We start from the raw sequence: 11,785 nt of genomic DNA, 5'->3' as shown, positions 1-11,785 counted from the left end.
ATCATCATGCTGGCAGCGCCCTTTCCCGCACATGACGGTAGCGGTGAATTTAGAGCCATCCCATTGGCCGGCCGGCACACCTGACCGAATAGCCCTGGGGCTTGGGGAGAGGCCCCGCCCCCTGGCGCTGATTGGGCCGCTGCTGCGCTGGGCGTGGCGGCGTCGCCGGATGAATGAAGGCGCCGGCGCGAGGTGGGGAGGGCTCGAGGATGGGGATTGTTGGCGGCGCAGGTGGATTCTGGCAGCGCCTGTCGGGCCCGGCGGAGCAGCGGCTGCTGGAGCTGCTCTCCTACGGGCTGGTGGCCCTGGGCGCCGCCTCGGCGCTCCTGCTCTGCTTCATCCCCATGCCCTACGGCCGCTACTCGTCGCGCCGCTTCGGCTGGCTGCTGCCGGCGCGGCCGGCCTGGCTGCTGCAGGAGCTGCCGTCGCTCCTCATCCCGCTGGGCCTCGCCGCCTGCAGCGGCGCCGCGCGCGTCTCCGAGCGGCCCAACGGCGTCCTGCTGGGGCTTTTCGTCGTGCACTACGCGCACAGGTGCGGGCCGCGCGGGGCCGGGGCATTTACTATAATTACAGCTGAAGTGTTTTCTCTTTCTTTAACATTAAGATGTTTAATGTCTTGACGTGAGCTGAGCAAAAAATTATAATGCTGCAAGCAGCTTTATTTTGCTGTTGTTGGGTGTGCAATGAAGTGCTATTGCACCTTTAAGAAATGGAATACAAATGAAGCATTTGCTATTCTTTATCTAGTGCGTTGTACCAATGTGCTGTAGTCATAGCTGTTGTGATGGCACACCTTTAAGCTATCCCTTGACAAGGTAATCTTAAGAACAAATGTTTCAACAGGGGATGTTCAGATTAGTACTTAATATGTAATTTTAATATTGTGACACAGGAGCTATTTTGCAATTACATGTTTCAAAACAGTGCTTATTAAAATACTGGTAAAGCCTGGTCTGACTGGCCCATATTGCTATGTGCTTAATGGTGTTCTGGTATTTCCTAAAACTGCTCGGGAGAGCTGGAGCTCAGATAATATTATTCTGTTCCCTTTGAGCCATTGACAATAGTTACTGGTAATAATCAGCAAATAATGTTGCCACCATACCAATCCAGTGGAGAGACTTGATAGTGTAACTGGTACTGTAAAGTTGAGAGTGACTGTTACAAGTTGTCTGCTAGTACTTATTTTGAGGCTATTGCTTTTGACTGAAAGAAGTATTCCAAATGCCCATGATCAAGAGGGAAGTAATGTATGGTTAGCCTGGTGACTGCCTGACTTGGCCAACCCAAGACTGCATCATTATGGTTTTGCTTCTTCCTCTGAAAAGGCTGCTTTGAAAGCCCTGGGGTAGCTGGAAAACACTTGCAGAATATTCAGACTTTAATCCCAGTGCTCTGTTGTCGTGGATTCTAAGTCAATAGGTGATCTGGACTTGGCAGTTATATGGGGAAGAGCACAAGCCTTTTTTTTTTTTTTTTTTGGAGCCTGTTTACTTGTGTAATTCTTCAGGTTAGCAATCAGCATTTCATTCTCAAATGGAATGGCAATTGTGAATTTGTCATGTTTTGAACAGGTTTCATAGAGTAGACAAAGGTTTTGAGACCCAGTGATTAATGTTTTTAAGTGATTTTTCAGGGCAGGAAGGAAACTCAGATCAATTAGAATCTGTTCGAGGGGACTGTCTTCCCCTTTTCCCTGACAAGAGCATGAGTATTTCAGATTTTTCATTGACCACATGGACTATGTAGGTATTAAAGATATCAAAATATCTAGTAGATCTGCAAACTTTTCAACTTGAATGAATTGTACAAGGTATGGTGTTGCAGTGAAGACGAGACACGGCAATACACTCAATATGAATGCTACGCATGTCCACTTTATTGTAAGCAGAATCACACTTTTATATTCTGACTCCATATGCTGATTCATTGTTTACTAATTACCTAGTTCGCTATTTGCTTATCAATATGACATTTAATATAATCCAGCTGGTCTTTAATGCTATTTACATCCCGAACTCTCAGTCCATTTATCTTTTGGCGATGCTCTACATCCTGGATAAACAATCCAGTCGTCCTTGGCGTTCTTCCTTCAAGGTTCACCATCCGTCCTTGGTGTTCTTCCTTCAAGGTTCAGGTTAAAATTTACTACGTCTTTCAAGTCCTTCTGGACTTTTCGTCATTTATCACAGTTACTATCTCATAACATAATTCATCAACAGGTCACTTATTTCACCGCAGCAAACCCCACAGTATGGAACGTGACAGGATTCACAAATCATGTCATGTACTGCAGTCTTCAGCAAAAATGCCCACAATATGCAAAAGATCATAGGTGTGCCCCTACATTTTTAGGTGTATCTTGTTGGCCTGTTGTCTGGTCTAGCCATAAGTTTTCTTTTGATTTGTTCTACTGTTCCAGCTCAGCTGTGGGAGTGGGTTTATATATTATGTGTGTATATGAAATATATATTCATGTTTTTATAGTACAGGCATATCTTGCTTTATAGCACTTAGCTTTTTTGCAAATCACAGATATTGCCTTTTTTACAAATTGAGTTTGTGGCAACCCTGCATTGAGCAAATCTATTGGCACCATTTTTCCAACAGCATGTGCTCACTTCGTGTCTGTCACGTTTTGGTAATTCTCATAATATTTCAAATTTTTTCATTATTATATCTGTTATGGTGATCTGTGATTGGTGATCTTGATGTTACTATTGTAATTGTGCTGGAGCGCCACGAACCGTGCCCATATAAGACGGCGAACTTAATCGACAAATGTTGTGTGTGTTCTGACTGCTGCACTCACTGGCTGTTTCCACGTCTCTCCCTCTCCTCGGGCCTCCCTATTCCCTGAGACACAACAATATTGAAATTAGGGCAATTAATAACCCTACAATGCCCTCTAAGTGTTCAAGTGAAAGGAGGAGTCACATGTCTCTCACTTTAAATCAAAAGCTAGAAATGATGAAGCTGAGTGAGGAAGGCATGCTGAAAGCTAGGCCTCTTGTGCCAAACAGACAAGTTGTGAATGCAAAGGAGAAGTCCTTGAAGGAAATTCAAAGTGCTACTCCAGTGAATGCACGAATGATAAAGTGAAACAGCCTTCTTGCTGATATGGAGAAAGTTTTAGTGGTCTGGATAGAAGATCCAACCAGCCACAAAATTCCCTTAAGCCAAAGTCTCATCCAGAGCAAGGCCCTAACTCTCTTCAATTCTCTGAAGGCTGAGAGAGGTGGGGAAGCTGCAGAAGAACAATTTGAAGCTAGCAGAGGTTGGTTCATGAGCTTTAAGGAAAGAAGCTGTCTCCAGAACAGAAAAGTGCAAGGTGAAGCAGCAAGTGCTGATGTAGAAGCTGCAGCAAGTTATCCGGAAGATCAGGCTAAGATAATTGATGAAGGTGGCTATGCTAAACAACAGATTTCCAATGTAGACAAAACAGCCTTCTACTGGAAGAAGATGCCATCTAGGACTCCCATAGCTAGAGAGAAGTTAATGCCTGGCTTCAAAGGACAGGCTGACTCTCTTGTTAGGGGCTAGTGCAGCTGGTGACTTTAAGTCAATGCTCATTTACCATGCTGAAAATCCTAGGGCCCTTAATTATGCTCAGTCTACTCTGCCTGTGCTCTATAAATGGAACAACAAAGCCTGGATGGCAACACATCTTTTTACAACATGGCTTACTGAATATTTTAAGCCCACTGCTGAGACCTACTGCTCAAAAAAGATTCCTTTCAAAATATTACTGCTCATTGACAATGCACCTGGTCACCCAAGAGCTCTGATGGAGATGTACAACAAGATTAATGTTGTTTTCATGCCTACTAACACAACATCCATTCTGCAGCCTGTGGATCACAGAGTAATTTTGACTTTCAAGTCTTATTATCATTTTGTAAGGCTAGAACTGCCATAGATAGTTATTCCTCTGATGGATCTGGGCAGAGTAAATTGAAAACCTTCTGGAAAGGATTCACCATTCTAGATGCCATTAAGAACATTCGTGATTCACAGGAGGAGGTCAAGATATCCATATTAACAGGAGTTTGGAAGAAGTTGATTCCAGCCCTCATGGATGATGTTGAGGGCTTCAAGCCTTCAGTGGAGGGAAGGAACTGCAGATGGAATGGAAATAGCAAGAGAACTAGAATTAGAAGTGGAGCCCAAAGATGTGACTGAATTGCTGCAATCTCATGATAAAACTTGAATGGGTGAGGAGTTGCTTCTTATGGATGAGCAAAGAAAGTGATTTCTTGAGATGGAATCTACTCCTGGTGAAGATGCTGTGAACATTGAAATGACAACAAAGGATTTGGAATATAACATGAACTTAGTTGATAAAGCAGTGGCAGGGTTGGAGAGGATTGACTCCAATTTTGAAAGAAGTTCTATTGTGGGTAAAATGCTATCAAACAGCATTGCATGCTACAGAGAAATCCTTTGTGAAGGGAGGAGTCAATTGATGTGCCGAACTTCATTGCTGTCTTATTCTAAGAAATTGCCACAGCCACCCCAACCTTCAGCAACCACCACCCTGATCAGTGAGCAGCCATCAACATGGAGGCAAGACCCTCCAACAAAAAGATTATGACTTGCTGAAGGCTCAGATGATGGTTAGCATTTTTTTTAGCAATAAAGTATCTTTTAATTAGGGTATGTACATTGTTTTTTAGACATACTGTAGTCTATTAAGTGTGCGATAGCATTATAGTGTAAACTTTTATATGCACTGGGAAACCAAAAAATTTGTGTGACTCGCTTTATTGTGGTGGTCTGGAACTGAACCCACCATATCTCTGAGGTATGCCTGTAGCTCACCTTATTAGTGTTTCACATTCCATACAGCTAAAGATTACTTGGGATGATGACAAAAATGTTAGTTGCAAGGTGTTTCTGTTTAGATCGAAGGCTTATAATCCACAGCTGTGTTTCTCAGGTTGACTCTTTTTTCCCCCTCCTCCCCCTCCCCACTTGGAAGTTCTAGTGGATTTTGTGTAGGGATTATGAGACCGAGTTCACTTCAGAATGCTTGATTGTACCATTTAGGATTTTGGAACATATGAGAAAATGTTGCACTTAACATCAGTTTTCTTTATTACTGTGCTCAAAGTAATTGCCTTAGATAAAAAGTTCAAAATTTCTCTCAAAAGGGGAGGGAGAGGACTGATCTTGTAAATCCCATTAGGCAGCAGGATAAACTTTTAGGTGCTAAAGCATAATTATCCTTCTGAACTGTGATCAAAGACTCTAATGAGAACTTAGAAAGCAGGATATGGAATATGAATTGCAGGTTTGGACACCAAAATATCTTTTCTACTTGTTATATAATTTTTCTTTCCCTGTTCATTATAGGGCACTCATATTTCCTCTTCTGATCCGGGAAGGAAAGCCGACACCATTTTTCACTTTTGTACTAGCACTTCTATTCTGTGTTTACAATGGATACTTGCAAGGACGAAGCTTAAGCAACTATGCAAAATACCCTTCAACCTGGTTAAAAGAGCCTTTTTTCATTGCGGGTAAGTTTAAAACATGCTGTGGGAACATCAGTAGTAGGTTTGCATTTTTTTCTTATGGCTTCTTATTATATTTTGATTATAATATCTTAAGTCACATTTTATTATTTTTATCATAGTTATTCAATATTCTAAATAACTTTAATTGTCTTGTTTGCTGTAACATAGGTGTACAATAAAAAAGGTTAAGATACTTCCAACTTTGAACTGAAACTTATTCTTACAGCCTCAATATTAGATGACCTTATTCCCATGTTTATTCTGTAAAACCACAACTGGCATGAAAAAGGTGAATAAGGGTCATGTACTTCAGTATAAGAACCAGGGGGCCTTAAATGAAACTAGCAGCTGACAGGTTTGGAACAAACAAACAAAAAAGAGGTTTTCTACATAATGTAAATTAAACTGATTCTTTGTTTCATGATGTCATAGACATTAAAAGTTTGCATGGTTCCAGACTGAATTGAATGAATTAATGGAATAAAATCTACTAAGGGCAGCTGCTAACTACTGTTATATCACTTCTAGTCCTGAAAGTCCTTGGTATTAGGCTACTTATTTTCATAAACAAAAGAATCTTGTAGTAGGATCAAGCTTTGTCAAAGAATAAAACTACCTCACAAGGGAGGAGGCATTGATCATTCAGTCCTACCAGGAACTGCCATTACATTTATACTTGATGTCAGGCATATAATTAAGACTGGAAAGTATAGCAAAAAAATGCTGGCTTTGCTCTGTTTTCTTTCTTAAACACTTTTGCCTGTGGCTACCAAAAATAAAATATGGCTTTCCAATGAAATCTTTAGTGAAGGATCTCCCAGCTGAAGATAAATCAGAATATTTCAACTTTGCAGTCAAAGACAGAATATTAGGCTGTGTCAATCATTGATCAGACCCAATACAGTTTTTTGTTATTCTGGAGCCAGAGCAAATTAGTGTTTCTCACAGATTTCTCAGGCCTAAGAAGTCTTTATCTTTATTGCAGTGTTATTGCAGATCAGAAAAGAGGACTGTTATGCTAAATGCTGTATGAAGAGTGTAAGCTTGAAGAGATTTGAAGCTAAACAGATTCTCTTGCACAGATTAGGAGGAGATACTGTATGTGGGTGTGGGGCAAATAATACCAGTTAGGAAGATATGCTGAGCAGTGCAGGAAATGTATATTAATATACAAGGCAGATGTCTCCATGGCTACAATGTTTTTAAGTTATTACAATAGATGCTATGTGTATCAGAAATGTTCAGCTTATTAATTATTAGGATAATGTTACTCATTTGCAAAAATAGTCTCATTAAAAAAAGCAATAAATATATGGAAAAAAAAATTGGTAGTACAGTTAAGGAGTCAAGCCTAATGATTCTTTTTTCTATTCTTTCCAACTTTTTTTTGTAGTGCAGGTCAATATAATTTTTTTTTGTCATAATAGTGGATTTTACTACCTTGTGTTCATCCTGCCTAGATAACTGCAGATGTTTGGAGGTCATGCTTGTAGTTTTGGTCACTCAGATGCAGAATGGCTCTATTGTACACTGGATACATCCTGAACATCTGGACTACTATGCTCTAAACTTTCAAAAAACATCTGGCAATGTCTTATGCCTCTGGTCAAAATGACAAGAAGATTGAGCAGAGGATTGGGGGGAAAAAACAATAGCAAGAACCCTCATTTGCCAAGGAATGTTATGAAATTATTCCTTCAGCCTATAACAAGTTATGTGAGGAACAGAAGTATGTCTGAAAGTAGCAGACAAACAAGGTTCAGTAGCTGGAAGTTGAAGTGAACTAAACTTGCAGTTTTGGAGGAGTGAGGCTAATTAGCTATCAGGGTGGAGAGTTTCAAAGAACTGTTCTCAATCTGTGGATCCTTAGTGTACAGGTTGAATGTCTGTTTTCAGATGTTCAGGAGTTAACTCTGGGAAAGCAATAACTTGCATCTACACTAGCAATAGATTTGGAGCAGCAATATGATTTTAACATGGTTCCCTCACGGTCTACGTGTACTGTGTTTGTTTAATTCAGAGAGCAGTGAACCAGACTCTTTTCAATGGAAACTTCAAAAAAAAGAAAACCTGCTTCAAATGCAGTACAACAATTGATAAAATAAAATCATTACATTCCAGACCAATGTAGGAACATTGCCCTCACAATCTTCCAGTATGTATCTTACATGCATGTGCCACTAAAAAGCTTGTGAACTCATCAAGAGCACCATGGTACCCTGAAATGGTTAGTGCTATATGCAGGGCCAAATGCCATCTGCACCTGCCTGCGTAACCATCTACTGCCAGTTATTCCCTGGCAGCCTTGTGTTCTTCCCTAATTCATCCACACTTCTAGTTAGGAACTCCTTCCTTTCTCTGCCTGTTTTAACCTCATTGATCCTTTCACAGTATGCCTTTGTCTTTTCTAACACCCTTCCACCCCCCCCCCCCTTTTTTTAATGCATGTTCAAACACTAATTTTGATGGCTAACCCTTTTGGGTCTCAAAAGAATTCTGTTGTTGCAAAGTCTTTATCTGGATATGATCTCATGACTGAAGGACATAGGATACTTAGTATCTCTCATAGTATCTGGCATCTGGATGATACTTTCTTAGAAAGTATACTGATGAAGGAAAGAAGACTCTTGAATTTAACAGTCTAGTGAGCTCATCTAAATTGCTTGGTTCAACCTGTGGATCATAGAATCCACTAGAGTGCACTATGGCTCCCTTCCTGTCTACATATCCAGACTTCCCTTAGGCCAAGTCATGCAGACCGTACATACCCAACTCCTCTCTTTGTAGAGTGCAGGCTTAGTATTCAGCCATAATGAGAATCTGAGAATAAGGGTAGGCAAATACCATGCCCCTGAAGTACAGATGCAGAGAATGTGAGTATTCAGCACTTCAGGAGAAAAGTGGTCTTCAAACAAAAGAGGTATGCTGTGGAAAAAGCCTATGTTGATATGCTCATTTTTCTTTATGAAGAAAGACTTGATTGTTTCTTTTTGAGGTGCAGTAGTTTTCAGTTAAGAGGGGTAAAAAATGCTTATTATCTAACTAATTTTAATTCTAGAGTAATTAAGCACTCTTAGTGCAAAAAGACTGGAGCTTGCTTTATCTGACGTGTTCTTAGTAGTTCATATCCTGTTTTACAAACTTCAGATTTTAAACTTTATACCTTCGAGGTATATGGTAAATACAGAGAACACAGATAACATTTTCTGAAATTATTGTGGCGTTTCAAACTAATGATAAATTAAATCTAATTTCTTCTTTTAAGAAAATGATTATTCTTCTTAGATACGGTACTAACTTTCAGCATAGATTTTTTTTTAATCATGCTTATACTAACTTAAATTAGTAGAAATATTGTTATATTTAAGTGGAATTAATGTGTGCTTGTTAAGAAAGTAACTTGAATAGACTTCCTTTTGAAATTATTGTATGGATAGAGGTAATATTCACTTCTCATCTAGTTGCATGAACAGCATCCCTAAAATTTTTCAAGGTACTGCTCAGTTTTTCTTCTCTAGCAATTAGCAAATTGATAGTCATCAGTGTTGAAGCAAACAATTTGAATATTGAAGCACAATACAGTGCTGAATTCAAAATACAAATTTACTTTTAAGCATTAATTTTTTTACTTCATTTTTGAATATATTAAAAATATAGCTTATAATATGTTATACCTGCAAATATCAGGCTTTTCCAGCCTTTCAGTGGTGGTACTTCAAAATAACTGTGTAAATAGACCTTCTGTCTACATGTAGTAACCTGTGTTGTACTTCTCATGTGGAAGGAGTATAGTCTGACTACTTTTAGCTGGCTGAATCTCTTTTTGGAAAGAGGTAGGCTATGTTCTTCCCAGGTGCCTCAGGGAGGTCATTCGTATCTGTCCAGTTATAACGATGGCAAGGCAGCAACCAAAAACAAAACAAAAACTTATCTAGTTTTAAAGAGGTAGATAGTGCTAGAAGAACTAAAGTCATAAAATACAGGCCTTCCCCAGCCTGAACTGAGCAGATCTGTGGTTAGAGGACACCAAGACAGATGTCAAAACTGAATGATGAGTTAGGACTTTCCAGGTACCTAACTGATTAAATAAAACTGACCATGAGCAAAAATAGGTACATCTGCTTCTGTGCTATATAATAAGTTTTATATGAATAGTGACACAAGAGGAATACTATCTTATGTTAAGTTTGTGATACAAAAGTTCCTGTCTGCAGAGGAACAGAGATCATTGCAAGGACTTTGATTCTCAATATTAAGTAAACTTGATAAAACTATTCCTGAACAGGCTGACCGCTGGTTGTTAATACATAAGATAGACCTTTAAAAGAGTGTTTTAACTTCTACTTAATATTATTTCAGTGGTGATATAATCAGATAAGTTAATCAAAGAACAGTGCAGTACAAACAAGAATCGCAGAATGGCTGAGGGTGGAAGGGACCTCTGGAGATCATCTAGTCCAACCCCCTGATCAAGCAGGGTCACCTAGAGCACATTGCCCAGGATTGTGTCCAGACAGCTTTTGAATATCTCCAAGGGTTGGTGTGGAAGAATGGTTAAGTGAAAAGGGGCATGATCTCTTAGAAGTGAGCAATCCTGTCTTCACAATAGAGGGAGGATCCCTGTGGCTATGTGAACTGTCCTTGAGCATTCCTAGACCATTACAGAAGGGGAAGATAAGTAGTGGTAAACAAGTAAAGGAGGGGGCTGACAAGCCCCTCCACGTGAACAGCAACTTTGCACCAATCGTGTATTCGCTTTAGGCGTGTGAACAGAGACTGTAAACCAATCATACAGCTACTGCTAGTGCGTGCTTATTGCTTGTCTATATATACTCTGTGTAAGCTCTAATAAAGGGAGAACGACCATACTCGTATTGAGACTCATCGTTACTCCGGGTCCGTCTCCCACTCCGACATCTGGTAGCAGAGGATGGTTGATTTCCGAGACTACTGATAAGAGGATGGTTGCGCTCAACTAAGATCTCTGAGACTGCGGTAAGCAGCTAGAGGAGGGGAGTGGGAAACCACGGCTGAGAGAGGCGCTGCTTGGGGCAGAAGCAAAGCAGATGCTGGTGCGTGGGGTCGCGCCCCACCTCTCAGGCGCAGCTATGGAAACAGACGCTGCGGCCATGCTACTCACCGGAATCCTCTCTAAGAGAGGGATAGACGTTCCGGCGAAACTGTTACACAGCTTGATCAAGTTGGGACGGCGTTGGGGTCACTTTTCTGACACCCACCTGTTGTTTTCGGTGTCTGAGTGGCGAGACTTTGGGGGAACAATGTGGCAGAAGACGATTGAGGGAGGCGAGAAGGAGGAAAAGGAAATAAAAGCTGTTTGCGCACTTTGGAACACTGTACTAGAGACTTTAACGGCAGTGTACCGAACTGTTGAGGAGGCACTGCAAAGGGTGCGGGAGAACTCTGAGGGGGGGGCATCGTCAGCGTCGTCACCTGCCGCATTCCAGAAAGCGGAAGTTTCCTCGGAGCCGGCTGGTCCGAGCTCTGAGGCAAACGCGGAAGTGCACCCGGAGGAGGTTCAAAGAGGGGCGGTGGCCACGCCTCTCGCTGACCTCATAGACTTCGGTGGAAAGGAATGCCGACCCCCTCCTAGTGCTCCCCCCCCCGCCGCTGCCTAGCGCGAATCCCCTGCATCCACCGTTGCCGCTGTCTACGCCACCTCAACGGCCGCCTCTACCCTCCTTCAACGAGACCACCTGCTCGCGACAGACATCATCAGAGTCTCCTCCACTGCCTTCGTCCAGCGAGTCTTTGGGGGATAACACGCCTGACACCAGAAATAAAGCACCGCTGTCACCAGGAGAAACCGCAAGAGCGCTGCGGGAATTATCGGATTGCCTGAAAAAGGTGGAACTGCAGACACAGGAAAAGGAGAGGGAGGTCCCTCCCTGCTTAATAAATCCCCTCGCCGGACCTCCAAGGGAGTCCCGCTGGAGTGGTATTATCAAGGACACTATAATAGAAGGACAATGGAAGCCTGTTGCGAGGTCCGAGGGCCCCACAGCACTGGCGTTCCCCGTGCTACAACAGAATGGTCAGGGGAAATGGGAACCACATGATTGGAAAATTTTACAACAAGCTCGTACCACCATCTCAACCTATGGGGGAGGGGCACGAAGCAGCGGCTGCCCCTCAGCACCAGCACCGAGCTGCTGCCCGGCCTCCCTGCCTCCCCCTCCTGCTCCTCCCCCCCACCCTTCCTCCTCCTGTGGTAGCGAGCGAGTGAGATGCTGGCCGCCGGGGCTTGG

General features: G+C 42.0%; 1 protein-coding gene across 1 annotated transcript in view; it reads left to right on the top strand.

The window, feature by feature from the left end:
• The first annotated feature begins 203 nt into the window (after nucleotides 1–203).
• SRD5A1 (steroid 5 alpha-reductase 1) overlaps nucleotides 204–11,785 on the top strand; it is a 24,068-nt gene continuing 12,486 nt past the window's right edge. Inside the window, exons 1-2 of the mRNA XM_026091971.1 lie at nucleotides 204–532; nucleotides 5,356–5,522. Coding sequence (XP_025947756.1) covers nucleotides 210–532; nucleotides 5,356–5,522 — 490 coding nt within the window. The 5' untranslated portion in view covers nucleotides 204–209. The remainder of the gene's footprint in view (nucleotides 533–5,355; nucleotides 5,523–11,785) is intronic.

The sequence above is a fragment of the Apteryx rowi genome, unplaced genomic scaffold, assembly GCF_003343035.1.
Source record: "Apteryx rowi isolate R43461 unplaced genomic scaffold, aptRow1 scaffold_933, whole genome shotgun sequence".
Classification (NCBI taxonomy): Eukaryota; Metazoa; Chordata; class Aves; order Apterygiformes; family Apterygidae; genus Apteryx; species Apteryx rowi.
This window is presented reverse-complemented; position numbering and strand designations above follow the sequence as displayed.